General features: G+C 38.5%; 1 protein-coding gene across 1 annotated transcript in view; it reads right to left on the bottom strand.

The window, feature by feature from the left end:
* LOC141439371 (regulator of G-protein signaling loco-like) overlaps positions 1–18228 on the bottom strand; it is a gene marked incomplete in the record, with an annotated part of 110007 nt that overhangs the window by 11499 nt on the left and 80280 nt on the right. The window contains 5 exon segments of the mRNA XM_074103655.1: positions 1–45; positions 618–779; positions 1100–1286; positions 2061–2209; positions 3506–3598. Coding sequence (XP_073959756.1) covers positions 1–45; positions 618–779; positions 1100–1286; positions 2061–2209; positions 3506–3598 — 636 coding nt within the window.

Here is an 18228-nt window from a genome sequence, read left to right as displayed (position 1 = left end):
GCCGCTCCGCCGCCGCTCCGACGCGTTGCTGGCGGATTTCTTCAGCTGTTCAACGGGAGAACACTGTCAAAGTCACGTTAATACGGGTTCTGTGCAGGCAGAGGAAACTTTAGAAGATAAATTATTATAGGTCAAAGCCTAAGAGACGCGTTCGACAGGGAATCGGTTGGAGGCAGATTATCCACTCCAGATGCAACCCTGGTGCTGACCACGATCCTCAGACATGAGAGATCGCCCCAAGAGATAGAGGCCAAGGGTGGCTAATACTGTGAAAGGGCGGATCCAGGGGGGGTCATGGTGGTTATGATCCCCCAATGGGCCCCGGGCGGGGTCTAGGAGAGCAGTAGATATTTTTTTAACTCATTGATTGATTGAATAAAATTAAAATCTTTTTGCGCTAAAAAGGAGACCAGATTTTGTTTTTTTACAAGGAGTAGCTTTCAATGTTTTGACCATTTTTAGGACCCCTTCATTCATGTATTTTGTTCCTGTGTCACAAACCGCCTGACCCTCCCCCCCTAAATGTGTGACGACGACCCCTATGACCGCTCTTGCCCCCCCTGGCTATATAAAGCTGGATCCACCCTTGGACACTTTAGACACATGCTGCAAGTTACCTTAGTGGGCGTGGGCGCGGGTGCGGGCGCTGGCGCGGGCTTGTCGGCGAAGGGCGAGGGCTGTCCGCGCAGGTCGGCGCGTGCGCACTCCGCGTGCACGCCGGACCGCAGGAAGCGCGGGTAGCTGTCGAACTTCATCACGTTGAAGATCTGCTTCTGGGCCTGGGGAGAGTTGGGAGTTATTTATTAATTGTAATAAAACATGAAAAATATAAGCTAGGTTAGAGTTGCGTCTAGGCGCCAAGCGCATCAACCACGCGGAATAGGAGCTCCGCCAAGCGGGGCTCCGTCGGCTTTCAGACAAAAAAAATGGACCACTTGCTACTTAGGCCAGTTGCTACTTAGACAAGTTGCTTCTCAGACCACTTGCTACTTAGACCAGCTTTTTAGACGAAATGATACTAACTCGCTTCAGCGAAGGTCACCTCTGTTGGGACGCGTTTACAACCGACAGGAACGCGCTAAGTAAAGGGTAGTGTTACCTGCTGGAACAGGTCTGCCGGCGCGGGGTCCTGGTGCAGGCGGTGCGCGGTGAGGCGTCGCGCGGCCGCGTCCACGTTGACGGGCTCCGGCGCGCCGTCCGCCAGGTGGCGCGCCCAGATCTCCTGCGCGAGGGCCGCACGAGCCGCCTCCTCCGCGTCGCTGTACTGCTCGCATGACCACCAGAACCTGACAGGAGGATTGCTTTCAAATTCCACAATACGGTTGTCAAACTCTTAAATTTGACATATCCTATATATTATTATTATGAACATATAGATATACAATGTTTGGCAGAGCTAAGAGATAAATTAATTCGGTTGAAAATTGGATTCAAGCGTGGAGGAATTGAGGTAGCAATACAAGGTGTCTACCCCATTGCCTATCGTTTGTAAACTTATTGTATAAAGATTTCCGATATTCAAAAAAATATTTGTGTATTTGTGAAGCCGTGGTGGCCTAGTGGTTTGACCTAACGCCTCTCAAGCAGAGGGTCGTGGGTTCAAACCCCGACTCGCACCTCTGAGTTTTTCGAAATTCATGTGCGGAGTTACATTTGAAATTCACCACGAGCTTTGCGGTGAAGGAAACATCGTGAGGAAACCTGCACTACCTGCGAAGCAATTCAATGGTGTGTGTGAAGTTTCCCATTCCGCACTGGGCCCGCTGGAATTTGGCCAAGCCCTCTTGTTCTGAGAGGAGGCCTGTGCCCAGCAGTGGGACGTATATAGGCTGGGATGATGATGATGATGATGATGATTTGTGTATTGTATTCAAAAATCGTTTCGTTACCACGAGGAAGCCACGAGGTCGTGGCGCCGACAAAATCTACGAGTGACAAAAGTGACTGAATTTTATTTGCAGCATATTAAATGCGGATCGTCTGCACTTAAAAACACGCCCTGTGCATAACCTTTAATACGTATAAAACCTTGACTCTGCTATACCTAAACAAGTAATTACCTGATGTTTTCAGCAGCGAACTCCTTGCTGAGGAAGTGTGCGAAAGCGGCCGCGCCGGCCGGGTCAGCCAGCAGCTGTTCCAGCCGAGACCAGCGCGCCCGCACGCCGCCCCGCCGACCGTCGTTCGGCGCTGAGCCCTCGCTCATTTGCTGCAGGGAAGAGTAGTCAGCGTTGCTTGTTATGCCTTGACAAGTTCGTAGGACACCCGAAGGAACACTGTCGCAGGAATTCTGCTGTCCTTTTCAGTTTTCTTAGATAATGTGGCAAACGCTACTGGACAGGTTCCACCGAATGACACGCACATGCTTGTCAATTAAGGTATAGTAAAGGAGCAAGCTACTCGTAAGCTATACTACTACTACATAGATCATTAATACCACCTAAAGGAAGCATTCCGATGTTGGCGACCACGACCTGCGACCGCGACACACTGTTTAGTATGAAGAAATACAAACTGAGACATGGTTGCACAGAAAACCAGAAAAAAGAGACCAGCGCTGGGAATCGAACCCAGGTCCTCAGCAATCCGTGCTGCGCCAGCGCTGGTCTCTTTTTCTGGTTTTTCTGTGCATCCATGTCTCAGTTTGTATTTTCGATATTGTTTCACGGGATACCCGTAAAAGTAACAAAATTTGGAGTTGAAATAAAAAATACAAAAAGACCCCAAAAAACCAATCATATTTACCTAGTATGAATCAATGACGGATGTAACGACCGCATCGCGCGATTAAGCTCATAATTAAGCAGCTTATCTTATACTAATACTAAGTGGGTCGCGGTCGGTTATCGCGCTCGTCAACATCAGTATGAAACCTTCTTCCAGCTCCAAAAGTACACTGCTGAACCGCTTTCGTCAAGGATCTCAGAGACGAAAGTGTGTGTATTACCAAAGTCATAGACTATACGCCATCGTTAAATAAACATAGCAGTTACAATTTAGATTATTCATTAGTATTCTTTCCGGAAGACGAAGCGTTGGCAGGCCTCCCACCAGGTGGACTGACGACATCGTGAGAGTAGCGGGAAACCGGTGGATGCAAGTGGCGAGTTGTCGTTCATTGTGGCGTTCTAAGGGGGAGGCCTTTGTCCAGCAGTGGACGTCTTCCGGCTGATGATGATGATGATGATGATTAGTATTCTTTTGTTTTATCCCGGTGAGAATAAACTTTGTTATTTGTAAAGGTAGCTTAAAAATTGTTTCTTTATTCGATAACAGGTACAAAATAGTCAAATACCGTATTGTGTAGGATTGATCCTGATCATGGCTCCAGAGGCCTTATTCTCTAACGTACTTGGGATCACAATAGTACACCATTTCTTTCTGTCACACAGTATAAGACGAGGGTAGAAAGACACGGTGAATGCGATTGCGAACGTTAGACAACGGCCTCATAATCATCCCGTGTATGCCTCAATCTCTCTAGAACCTTAAAGACGTCCGGTACCTTATTATACATGTTCCGGGGGTCGTGGTGGCGGTACGAGCTGCCGGCGCCGCTCCCGGTCGTCCACCGCCGGAACGGAGACGACTGTTCGCTCTGTTGACAAAAGAAAACTTTATTTAGAACATTTTGTCTTTACAGGAGTAATTTACTACACTCATCAAAAGTGCCATTTGATCCCTAGACAGTTTTGAAAATTTAAATATAGAGGCTTATACTAGGTACTGAGTCGAAACATCCTTCTCTAGCGATAATGAGTATTCCAAGACTTTTATGATGCGTGTATAAATAAATAAATTTAGTACCTACTAAGGATAATACAGTTTGATACACACTTAGTACCTAATTAGGTAGGATAATACAGTTAATACACATAATTGACTCAATTTTGTGTAACATTTCTTGCTTGTATGTAGCTTATGCTGAGCTTGAGTCCATTACCACCTGATTAACACACACTTGTTACATGTGTTTATGCACGTACATGTACACAAGTAATAGTTATTAGGTACTTGTTTTTTTGTGCAGATGTGTGTTTTTTGGCACGGCAATAAAAGTTTTTTTTTAATTGCATACTTAACACAACAACACACGATCGACTGGCACTTAATTAGTCACAAGTAATATCGTTGTAAAACCGCATACCTACACCAGTCGATTACCGCTCAAATTGCTAATTAAACTTTTATAGCAGACTTTTGAATACCTAATTAAAATACCAGTTAAAAATTTGAAAGTCATGGACCGTGCGTTATCAAACCATAAGCGAGATAGTAAACGAAATGTATACACAGTGGGGAACCCAAGGCACGCGCTGAGTCCATTCAAATATATTACGATACTAGACCGTGAGAACAGACTGTAGCTTTCATTGCTTTTATAATGAGTTTGTTGATGATCAGTATGTTTCGCGTAATTTTTACCACAATGTAGGAATAGTATGACGAACGCACGTGTTCCAAGTATACGGTCTCCATGACATGCCAACTTAACGTGGTCTTAACTTAAACTGTAATTAAGTAAAAAGGAACTTCGAAAAAACTAATATACATAGTAATAAAAACAATAAACTGACAGGTAGGTGCATTATCAAGACAGACATGTAAAGACAAATAATTTTCATTATTTTTTAATAAATATAAAAGGAAGGAAATGGCTTTATTACTGTTGGAAATTAATAAACAAGTTGTACAGCGACACGATACTTTGAAATTGTATTATAAATATAATAGAATAGTAACTTCAAGTAAATCCACTGCAAGCAAGATATTAAGCGCCTAGTAATTGGAACATGCCTCAATACTCCTGATTTTGCCATATCTTAATATTATTATGAAAATATAGACATACAGATAGTATTTAGCGAAGAGAAAATGTAAATCTATAGTGATTTTTTTGAAAAATCTATATACCTGTCTCTTTCTCAAACGCTTTTCTCTATGCGTAGTATGGCGGTAATGGCGTGTGACTCCACATGTCAGTATGTCTTTCTCTGTCTAATCTTGAATTTCAAACTTTGTTATTTGTAAGGTAGCTTAAAAATTGTTTTTCTATTCGATAACAGGCATTGTGTAGTTTTAATTTATAAAACATATACAAAATAGTCGAATACCGTATTACGTTCCAACCTAAACATTAGGTACCTCGTCCAGCGAATCCTCGGTGTCGTACCACACAACCATTTTCAGCATGCACAACCAACACTGATTAAAATGGTTCATAAGGTTAAATATATTCACTAACATATCATTTTTCCACCACTAAAAAACCGAATAGGAAGGTAATTTACAGTTCAAAAATTACAAACGAAAAAAAAAGTAAATTAAAAATTAAACAAGCGACGACCGAAATTTAAAATTTGGAACACCGGTGCGCGCGAATACAATATGGCGACTGTCATTCTATCAGAACAAATAAATAATTTTTATTTAATTAGGTGTTAAGCGTTCGATGCTTGCACCCATACTGAGCGTTTGGACGTCAGTTATTTATTATAGTCATCGTCGAGGGACAATACTACATTATAATAACAATACGCATTGCAAACAAAACAGTAGTGTTTCCGGCGGGAGTTGGACTCTTATTGTCCAAGTGACGAGATATTAGCTAATTTTTATATCATAACATGCATGTAAATCACAATCTTGCGTAAAAACAAATCAAACAATTACAATAGAACAGAGTTTTGACAAATTGGTTTCAGAAGTATCGTTCGTTTTTATAAGCTTTTATTAAACTTCACCTCATGTATTTTTTTTTTTATTTCAAATCTTCAAGTCAATTTTGACAGTAGTGGGCGGATTGACTTAAAATTTGGTACACGTATGTGGGTTGGACGACAATGCAAAAATTAGGTTAGAAAAGTAAAGTCAGCATAAAACCTTATATTAAAAATATAAAAATTATAAGAAACTTTTCTCAGATGAGGTCAGAGGAGTAGCCTTTATTTTATATTTACAGTATCGAACAGTACTCTTACTCAGAAATGGAAACTCAAATAGAGAGCTATAGGAACTTAACGCTTTTTTAAGCATGGGACCTATGGCTCAAGTCCTCTCATTTTTAGTGGAGGCTTGTGTCCTGCAGTGGGACGTAGGCTGAGAGGATGACGAACTTTTTTACAAACAAGGTCAATTCCTGAGCTATCGTGGCTACAATGTTGCCGAATTCTGAGTCATGAGACGACAAAACTGCAAATCATGAAAAATTAAACGACAATCAATCAGCATAACAACAAAATTGACAGTTTGAATTATTGGTTGCTGTGCCGAAGAGTGTTCTGATAAGATTTTGCAGTCGGAGATGCGATAAGCTATTTAAAACCACAGAGGCCGTTGTCAGACGGGTGAAATAAAAAGACATGTGAAAAACTTATTTTTTCGTAAATAATAAAGTTATCCATCAAAAATAATCCTCATCACATGTTGGATTTGGAGTAATTGGGTATCTATTTACTGATACGTTTGACTAAGGTCGTTCTTCAAAACAGTGTCTAAAATAGTTTTATTGACTTACTAAACAGTCACATTTGTGTTAGTTAAATAAGTAAATGGACCCATCGCAAACAAGTCTGTAACGTGAAACGGACCTCTCAATATTAACTACATCTAGCGATATTGCGGCTGTCAAGAAGCCCTCATTGCCCTCTATTTACCTACATTTTGTAAGCATCACATCATCACAATCTCTAATATCAGTTAGGTTTAACCATCTCCAGAGGTGTTAACACAATGATATACGCTAATCGCTTATGACGCCCGTCCGCGGTGACGCAAAGCGTCGCAGACAGTATATCGACGCTGGCTATCATCCAGCCAAAGCCTGAATCGGGTCATATCCTAGTAAACGGGGACAAAAAACAGGAAAAATTACAATAATCCAGGAAAAATAATAAATAACTCACGCGAATTACGAGTAACGTGAATGATCGTAAGATTTCATTTGTAAGGAATTGTAATGCAAAATGTGACTCTGTCGGTTGTCAAACATGAATGTGTCTCGTTTGTTCCAATGACAGAACCATTGACTCAGCCTGTTTTGGCTGTATTATTACGCAATGAAGATATAATAAGGTAGTAAACTTTGATTACTTAATGTTTAGTGTTTACTATAGCTAATACGTTGTCTCACTAAGAAATAACGCCAATAATGTACACTGGTCTGTTTTTACAAAATCGATTGTTAAATTAGGGGATAGCACATTGCACACACAATGAACCCGAACTACGTTCGAATTCTAGCCAGTTGTTTTTATTTCCACGATGCTAAAATCAAACAGGATGCCTCTAAATTGCTAAGATAGATTATTCCAAACGGAAGACTTTTTTCGATCATAACAATAGAAAACAAAAGGAGCACGTGAATTTAATTGAATGAAGCTCTAATCGTGTTCGAGGGCCATATTGATTACCTAGTGTAAAAGTAAAGAAAGCGTCTATTGAACCTGTAAAAAAATAAAGACATAACACATAACTCATTATTGTCGCTAACCACAACGAATCTGGTTAACCGGAATTCATTAATTAGACTTGATTTGTTAAAACAGAAAGTTAAACGAGAAGCGCAAGTGTTTACAGTCTAATGGTTAGTCATACCCGTCATAATCATATTTCAGACTACTAATCAAGAATCAATTGTGAATGAAAACAAATTGAATAATAGCAGTTGATAAAACCAATAACATGTATTAATTGGATAATTTGTTGTTCAATCACTGAACGACTGATACGACTGATTGAATGATTTACTGCTGTTATTTACGATACGGCAGTATTAAATGGAATGAGTGACAGTGACAGCGCGGTGTTAAAATTACAAGATAAATTAATTCACGTTTGATGAATGAAATGAGTTAAGTACTTTTAAATTGGATTGTAAGTGTATTTTTTTATTAATTATTTTCACCGCTATTTAAAGAGGGAAAGCGCATTCTTCGTTGAAATGCGAGAATTTTGCTCATACATCGATAAAAATAAAAAAAGGAAAATATTTTGACAAAGGAATCACTTACAACAATCGGCAGCGAAAGCCTCGCAATAAACTTTTCAAACTTAACCGACGGCATATTTCACACCACACTTACACTAAAACAATGTCATTACAGCAATTTCAATTTATAATTATAACCTCACGTTTACCAGTTTAAACACACTGTTTCACGCGTTAAGTTACAATATTTCAGTCTCGAGTTTACGTTAAAAATAGAAATGTTCCTAGTTTTTGTGCGTGTTGCCTAGTTAGCGTGTGTTCGCGTTTAGTGCCGAGCAGAGACTGTCCGCAGTGTACCGAGGATCGTTGGGGCTCACTTTAATTACTTAGTTATCGCTATCAACGCTATCTCTTATCAAGCACGCGCGATATCCGTGGCCTTTGTTATTCAATGTGTTATTTGACAGGGTTTTTGTTTGAATTTTATTTTTGAGCAAAATATGAGTGACCGTCAAATTATCTTAATTTTTTTTTAATCGCTATGTCTTATAATTTGTACTGTATAAAAACACCCTGGGCAGATAAAGGGTTAGTAGAAAAAACTGACATGATATACTTTCTACCAAAAAGCTACTAAATGTTGTTTGGTAGAAATGAGTGTTATTTTGTTTTTATTTGAGAAAACAAACATAAAAAAGATTATAATTTTACAAATGTATTCAGGTCGTATTTTGTAACCGAAAACTTACACTAAGGGCACTGGAGTAAAATAGGACATTTGTTTCGAGCACAAACGAAAAGCCTCTCACCCATAATGCTTCTCGTTCGTGGTTCGTGATTTTAAATAAAACAGCCAATTTGTGATTCCACGGTGTAATACGAGTAAGTACACAGGAAACCAAACTAACACCTGGTAACTTTATTATCATAAAAGCAAGAACATTAACTACAAATAAAAGAAAAGTTGCGTGTGTCAGAGAAAGTTAATTAAGAAGTACTACTAGATTAAAAAAAAAAAACATTGTTTTGCGGACAATAACAATAGGGAAGCAAGTTCAATTTCTTCTGGAATATTTCAGCTGGTGATTCATTTGACTGTACGAGTATAGCATACCCCTGTAAATGTATTTCGGGACCTTATAATTGTGCTTCCTTTTGCTTGTGTTTCTGTAATACCTAATGCACGGATTGCCAAGGCCTACTTTTTCAATGGCGTAGTAAAATTTGGAAAAACAGACGACGTATTAAAAAGCAAAATGATTCCGTATTGATGGATTGAAGTACCCGAAACAGATGATTTCATTGATGGATAAACGAAAACATTTATTTATTATTTATTTATTTAAATATTTGTCTTTTAATTATCTTTGTGAATATTTTACTATCTGTGATACTTCTATCGCCGTAAATAAAATAATTTCGTAAGATTTTCACTTGCGTTTATAGTTTGTATGAAAATGAAAATTTGAGCCAAAACAGCTGAAATAATATTGCTCCAAGTGTTAAAGAACAAACAAACGCCAAACGGTCCTTGTTACCATGAAGAAATGTCTCTTGAATTCAATACAAGAGCTTCAGTAGATACATCTATATATTTTGAGTTGGAAAAAATGTTTTTTCATGCAATTTAACCCGCCCTCCCTCCACATAAAAAACGTAACTGTTTCGCACGACTTGGCCTCACTACTTGGCGGAGGAGCAAGACAGAGATTCCACTTATTCGAAAATTTGCACCATCTGTCTAATACAACGTCTATCTGTATCTGTATTTCCATAATACCTAATCCTTCAAAAAATCAATCAAAACACGAAATTGGATCGTAGAAAGTAAATCTATGTTACCCCAAATTTAACGCGAGCGAAGCAGCGGGCAAAAGTTCCGCTAGAGGCGCTGTTCGAGTTTCCATACAAATTGAGATTTTAACGCGAACGCGATCGAGACGTATTTTGTAACCGAAAACTTACACTACGCGGGTACTGCGAATGGTCGTTTTAAAAACGAAAGACCCAATTTCAGTGTGTAGGTACACGACTTCCTTAGAATTTATTTAATCGCAGTCACACAATATCTTGTTTATATATGTATACTCTAAGCACACAATTGAGGCAAGTCTACCCATTAAGGTCAGAATAATAAATCGACAATAAATACAATGATAGTGCGCGAACTGAAAACTAGACTATTGGAACATCTATCACTTAGTATTTTAGCGACTTATCTTCATTTAGTTGTGACAAAAAACAACTGCAACGTCCTGCACTATCTAAGTGCCTATTTCAACTCGGGCGCATAAATATAAGTTCGGACTCTCTTCTTTCGGACTTCGGTCTATTGCCTTGCGCCACAGTATTACAAATTTTCATAAAACAATATTTTCTTACTGAAAATTACGGAACTATTTGTAATTAGCAAGTGAAAATTGAACAGTACTTTTTATACCAAATATTAAGTACTTGGGGCAAGGGTGCGCTGGAGCTACACAGGGAGCTCAGCAATAGGTTAAGGGAGGCAACAGGCAACCCTCGCGCCGGCAGCTTTCTCGCGCAAAGAATCTCAATCGCAGTTCAACGCGGGAATGCTGCCTGCGTGATGGGCACCATGCCAAGAGGCCCACCTCTCTTTTTTAATTAAAGTTTTAGTTTTAGTTATTTTAATTTAATAGTAGTTTTAGTCCTATGAATATTTTGTATTTTCTTAATATTTCTTAATAAATCATAATATTACGTACCAAATAGGTCCCTATACGTAATTTAAAGTAAAATTCATAAATGGCGCTAGCATAGCAAGTGTGGCAGGTGTATTTAAGGAATACTCACGTAGACCAACTCTTTAAAGGTATAAACACAAAGCTATAAATTCCACAAAATTGTGTTGCGAGCCTTATCAAAGTTCAATATACTTAAGTATATGACCGTCGACTTAACGGCATTGTGAAATTGTATATCATTTTCGACTGTTATAGAACGATTATAGGCATTATAGAGGAAATAGCAAATAATACTTTGAATTGATCAATTGGATTTTAGTTCGCAAAATGCAACCTTCAAAAGATCAAAGTAGCAATTATGGTTTTTACCAGGCGAAATATCACTAGATGGCGGTAGTAGTAGTTAGTAGTAGTGAGACCGTTTGACGTCAGTCTTTTTCTTTCACTCTTAGCAAGAGGGGTTTTGCCAATGTCGACGTAGAGACGTTACAAACATGAGGTGTGAGGAGACGACGTCAGTCTTGAATGTCTTGATTGCGATTGACCATAGGTACTTATACTCTTTGCGATTGACTTGTTGAGTTTCACAAATGTGACATGAGTAAATGTCAAAGTTGTCAAACAGACCTCAAGATACCAGCCAGCGCCAATAATATTAGCGTCTATGGGACGATACAGTCACCAGCACCAATATCCGACACAACAAAGCGCCGTGCATAAATATCTAATACAACTCTATTTCTACGGCCAGTAGGGCGTGTCAGATATTTTTGCACGCTCCGCTGTGGCAGATATTAATGCTGGTGACTGAACGACACGAACTTCGATTTTCGAATTTCGTAGTAGTCTCTCTGGTTTTGTGTGTCCGGCCATGATAGACGAAAGCGAAAGATTAAGCAAACAATTATGTGACATCTTTAAAAAAAAGCAAGACCATAAATATGCGCTTTTACTTGAATTTTCCATTCGGCACTTGCACGATGACTATTCACTGAAGTGCACTCCAAGAAGTCAAACATTAGAATCTTCTAGAAGCCTAGAAGCTTTTCAAAGTTAATACCAGTGTTACTATTGGTTTTATCATAATTAATCTTAATATTATGGGGGCAGAGAAATGCCTGATTTATCTTATCATTCTCGCAAGAGTTGGTACAATGTAATCGATCACAATAACAATAATGTGGACAATATTGATAATCGATTAATCTTTATTGCAACAACTGTGTGAGTGGAAGTTTACCATAAAACGGGGTCTTATTATTAATCTTTATTGCTTAAACTACTTTATTTTGACACCAATTTCTAGTTTAAATTGTATTACAAAATAGTGACCACAACCTAATGAAAAATTCTGTTGCTACGGAGCAACAGAAAAAATTGACAGTGTACAGAATGTAATTTAGATTTTTGGGGAGTAATGAAACTTTATAACGCACACTCAGAGACTCTACGTAATTCGTAATGGATTAATTTATTATAAAACCCTGCATATACTAAAAGCGTATCGCCTGTGCCCTTAGTGTAATTTTTCGGTTACAAAATACGTCTCGATCGCGTTCGCGTTAAAATCTAAATTTATATGGAAACACGAAGAACGCCTCTAGCGGAACGTTTGCGATGTTCGCGTTTCCATACAAATTGAGATTTTAACGCGTACGCGATCGTGACGTATTTTGTAACCGAAAACTTACACTAGGGGTACTGCCTTGCACACAAATGAAAAGTCATGTTTTAAAACTTACACCAAGATATAAACAGATAATACTAAAATAGCTTTGGAATAAGATAAATTTGGGAATAACCATTTCAGCACGTGACCGTTGTTCATAAAGATCTATAAGATAAGATATATCTGGTCTCAAGTGTTTTGATGAACATTTATCTGCATTATCTTGATCTGTGGACACGTCACAAGCGCAATATTTGGGAGTTATTACTAAGCGGTTTGATATATCAGATATATCTGGATTATTATAATCTGGCTGTTATAATAAATTGGCACAGCTAGTAGAACATTCTTTGTATACATTGGACATTTTAACGGACACTCATTAGGTACAAATTATATCACATTACATATCTTGACAAGTTCGTATGTGGCACACGATAGAACTCTGTTGCAGTCAACTTTTGCCGCACTTATCAAAAAACCTAGGCAGCAGATGCTCCCTGCGATAGAGGTCTACCCAGTGTCACATACTAACTTGACAAGTTCGTATGGTAGGCCAGTTAAAATAGTTTGTCGTACTATATTAATATTGATACATTTTTGCTAAAGAGTTTGTATCTATGATTTCACGCGTCTTTGGAGCCTGGTGATCTGTAGTAATACAGGAACCCACATAGTTCAGACTTCAATCTGTCATAAAACAAAATCATATCAATGAGTAATCGATTGTTTACATTGAAAAACAAAGTGTTATCTGGTAATTACTAGCTGACACATTATTTGGTATTTCAAACGGTCACTGCGGTCATACGGAAGTCGGAAACAACAGATCACCATGATATTAGACTTTTTAGGGACGGGGGGACGGGGGGACGGGGGTGCATGATGATGGGGCAGTTTTTTTTATCAAAGGGGACATAAGGCTTCATCAAGATAAGTAACTGATATGTGCCATTTTTTATATAATTTTTGGAAAAAAAACGCGCAGGTTTATTTTAACCAACTTCCAATGGTTGGATTGACTTGAAATTTGGTATAGAGGCACATATTTAAGTTGGATGACAGTACAAGTATAACAAAAAATACAGTCAGCAAAAAGGCTTTGTATTAAAAATTTACAACACATAGGGCCTTTTATTGTAGACCTTTTTATGCTTTCAGTCCGGCTCAGCGTGCAGGTATTCATTCAATTATTTTTCTGAAATATCTTTATAATGTGGCATGGCGGGAGCTCGCCTTTGATAGGCAGGAGTGGAGCAAGAGAGGAGAGGCCTTTGCCCAGCACTGGGACACAAAAATAGGCTAATCAAAAAAAAAAACTTTATAGGCCCAAACAACTAAGTGCGTTCAACATTTAAAAAGAACATATTGCACCGCTAATATTTACAAAATATCACATCACAACATGATTCTTGAATGTTTTGTCCAGTGAATCACACTGCAGACTTCTCTATTCAACTTCAATGTTAAATCATCGGATAAATTGTTCAATCTTAATTCAATATTTTTGAAAACTACTACAAGGATTATTATTCTGTTACACTCACTCAACCACCTGGCCACAACAATCCAAATCAATGTTCTGATATCTTCTACGTATGTATGTTTTTCTCCCCTTCTTATACTTGTCACTACCTATATTAATTTGACATTGACCGCTGAAAAACGACTCTTATCACGTCGCCGTAAGCTCTTAATTGAACTGATGTTTGTCCCGCAGCATATTCTCGTTAGTAGGGCAAATACTCAATACATTTATGTCAAGGTAGAAGTACTTACTCAAAGAAAACCGGACCATTTTCTACTGGTATACACTACAACTCATTATTATTTCATAGCTTGCACGAGCGATAATGAAGCCCTTTTACGAGTATACAAGTTTTAATTAATAGTATTTTATGTAAGTTGTATAAGAGGAGTTCTGCGCTGTGGAAGGCAAGGTGACACCACCACACTAGTTTTGCAAGAAAGTCGTCATTCACTAGTCACTACTGATTCTCATCCAAACTGTATCCGTCGGCTGCTTTAAAATATTTCAGCGTACAATCAAGTGTAAAAATATGAACTTTACAGTTTCAAAAATATGTACAACACAGATGCTTATTCCGACGCAATAAGGCCTTGTTATCACGTCATTTTTCAGTGGGTCGGATAGATACATATTTTTGTACTTGACTTTACTTACACATATAGGGACAGACGGCGTGAAACGACTTTGTTTCACACCTTAGTTTCATACTATTGTAAAAAGAGATCAGTCAAATTATTCGAAATGTATGTACTATGGAATTTACCATGCAATCGTCCCAATAAATGTGTTCACCAGACCATAGGACGCAAAACGCATTCAATGTGACTGACAGTCCCTCAATGGCACACAGATTCCGAAGCTGTAGTGTCATTCAGTGAATAATTTACTCACATTTCAATGTGAATTTTCCTTTAATACTCCTAAATAATAACAATGGGTACAGATAAAGCAGCACTTAACCACGCTACCGCAGGTAGGTATCACAGCCGCGGAAATTCATACCCATGCCGCGACGATGATTAAATATATAGTTACAAGAGTACCCAATGAATAGCGACGAGCTACAGATAGGGGAAATTTTATAACCTTTTATTTATAAACTTGCAGTTTGTTTGTATGTTTTTTAAGATCAAATCGGATTCGCAAGTCGGATTTCGTTGAAGTCTTGGCGGATTGACTTGAAATTTGGTAGTATTTTATTTATTTGGTAGTATTTTTGTTCTTTATTCATTAGCTTCAATTCACTTTATTATAATGTTATTACAAAATTTTTAATGTAAATATTGTAATTTATTTAGTATATAAAAAAGGTATATTAGGTACAATAAAATTAAATAATCTAAAACTATAATAAATCTAAAAATGGACCCTGCGGCATGGTACCAAACATGCTGGCAGCATTTCACCGCTGGATCGCAAGACTGATGCGTTAAGCGAGAACTGCCAGCTCTTCGGTCTCCTGTGGTATCTCTGAGTCTTAAATGTGTCAAAGGCTTATGGCTAATGGGTCCTTCTTTTTTCACAAAGACGTTTTCAAAATGTCGTTACAACGCAAATGCAGGTTTTGCAGGTGGTAGGACCTTGTGCAAGGTCCGCCCGGATTGCTACCACCATCTTGCTCGCTAATCCTGCCGTGAAGCAGCAGTGCCTGCGCTGTTGTGTTTCGGCGTGGAGAGTAAGACTGCCGGTGAAATTACTGGCACTTGAGGTATCCCATCTCAGCCCTCTAGGTTGGCAACGCATCTGCAAAACCCCTGCTGTTGCAGATGTTTATGGGCGGTGGTGATCTCTTACCATCAGGAGACCCACTTGCTCGTTTGCCATCCAGTCGAATAAAAAATAAATGAAAAAAAACCTGCATCATAATATAAAACATAAAGAACTTCAAGTATAACTTTTCCGGCCGTTGAGGCTTCTACAGCCTAGACTATTCTTACATTTTTTTTGCTTTTGAACGGTATAAAATAAATTTGTAATAGAAGCAAGGTACATACTCTCGACAAATAGCTTCACTGTCAGATAACATCTCCGGAAGCTGACGTAGACCGCCCCAAAGATACGAAACGCAGCACCAACGTAGATCCAACTATTCCAAACCTTGAACTGCCACTTTCGTTGACCTCAAATTGAACGGTATGCGTGCAAGTAAACACTATTGTGCGTAGACGCACGAGAACGACAAACATACTAAATAAGTCAAAATATACGCCAATAAAAAACAAGACGCGATTTTGGAGAAATTGCAGCTAGTTTAATACGGTTTTTTTCGTGAAAATCAAACTCATATAACTAGAATCTTACCGACTCAAAACAAACTTCTTGCCAGCATAACTTTCACTACACTTTACGGTTCAAAATCTCCGTTTCTACTCTGTAACAGAGTTTAAAGTGTACGTCTATCGTATTTGCCGCGAGTGACTGTCTACGGCGAGACGGTACGAGCAACTGGCAACGTGCGCTCAAACACGGGGTTCCCACACTTGAAACAATAAGTTAGTAATTAAACATGGGATACAAATAGAAATAATTGCCGTGTAAAAACTGCAGGATCTTCGGCGCGTGACTTCTAAATGTGATTTTCTTACAGATTGGCGGGCGGGGAGTCCGCGGAATCCTTTAATCGTTGCAATCAGACTGACGTAGGTCGCCTCTGAAGCAGCAGGGCTACTACGAAACTCGAAGTTCGTATCGTACCGTCCCTCTCGCTCTCGTATTAAATAGTATAAGTGTCAGAGGGCCCGCACGACACGAACTTCGAGTTTCGTAGTAACCCTGCTGCGCTTGTATTTGGCGAATTTTCTACGCGATGTTGAGAGCAGACATCGAGGCATCAAAGAGACGTTCCCAAAGTCTCACTAAGCATTAATGCGAAACTTTATAAGTCTGTTTGTTGACCTCTTCACGTCTAAACCGCTGTACCAATTTAGATGAAATTCGGTATACAGATAATTTGAGTCCCGAGGAAGAACGTAGGATAGTTTATATCCCGGAAAATTGCATAGTTCCGCGGGATTGCGATAAACGAACTCTACGCAGACGGAGTCGCGGGCAACAGGCTAGTTCGAAATAATTTAAGATCGTCATTAGAAATTGCTTTAAATCACGACATTCATATAAATATCTACCTCAACCGAGACCTCGAGGTTCATAGTTAGGTTATCTGTGGCTATGCGGTCGTAAAAAAAATATTTCTTTCAAAAGGAAATAAATAAATCTAAGTTTATTTTAACCTAACGTAATAAAATAGTTAACCCTTCCATCCTGCCGTCTAAACTATTACGGTCACGGCAGAACTAGTTTGACCTTTTTGAAGATATTAAAATCTAACATACAGGAAGTACGTTACCGGCTACATGTTTTTTAGCTCTGGCCCTATACTATGAAATGCAAAAATGCTGACGCTAATATTATTTAATACGAGAGTGAGAGGGACGATACGATACGAACGTCCATTTCCGAATTTCCTAGTAGCCCCCCTGGTCTTGATTCCCTAAATAGGTTAGTGGCCTAAAAAATTCTAACCACTCCGTCACTTAGATAATCAGAAAATATTCCTTTAGTATTTTTTCTTTTGAGAATCAAACAAAAAATGATAAGATATAGCAAATAATATCGCTTCATTTATTCTGTCATTTTTTGTTTGATGGACAAAAGAAAAAATACTTATCCAATATTTTGTGACATTTGGCATTGATCACTTTTTTTTACAATGTGGTCCAATTCCAAAACCGTTTCGAGAAATAGGTTTATTAAATCATTTTATAACATTTTTGTGATAAAATATGTACTAATAATCGTGTAACGTTTGACCTTTGTTTGACTTTTATCTTAAATAAACGTTATATAACTAACCCTCTTAATTCTAACACTGCCAGGTGACAGAAGACACTACGTTTTTTAAAATAATTGTGATGGGCAACGAAAAACGTAGTTAGCTATAATTCCGGTAACTTCTAAATAGGGTAAAAAATTTAAAACGCAATAAAACCAAAATCCTTCAAATAGGTGTCTTTAATTTGCCTATTTTATGAAAAAAATATATAAAAATAAACATTTTTTTTTTGAGACCAATGCCAATTGACAGACGAAACAGAATAATATTTTTTTACCTAGGAAAATATTTACACAGTTGTACAAGACTTGTTTATTCGGAAATATACGATGGAAACAGGGCCGGATTTAGGGAAGGGCATCTGGGGCTACAGCCCCGGGGCCTTCACAAAAGAGGGGCCCCCACAATAGGGGCATCGGATTATTTATTATTCCACTTAAACAACTTTTTCTTTGATATTTTTTCGATGTTTTATTGCATTCGCCCCCTCCCCGAACAGAGGATCGGGGGGCTCCACGCCTTTGTTGCCCAAAGCCTCCAGATCTCTAAATCTGGCCC

This window comes from Choristoneura fumiferana, chromosome 20, assembly GCF_025370935.1.
Source record: "Choristoneura fumiferana chromosome 20, NRCan_CFum_1, whole genome shotgun sequence".
Classification (NCBI taxonomy): domain Eukaryota; kingdom Metazoa; phylum Arthropoda; class Insecta; order Lepidoptera; family Tortricidae; genus Choristoneura; species Choristoneura fumiferana.
This window is presented reverse-complemented; position numbering and strand designations above follow the sequence as displayed.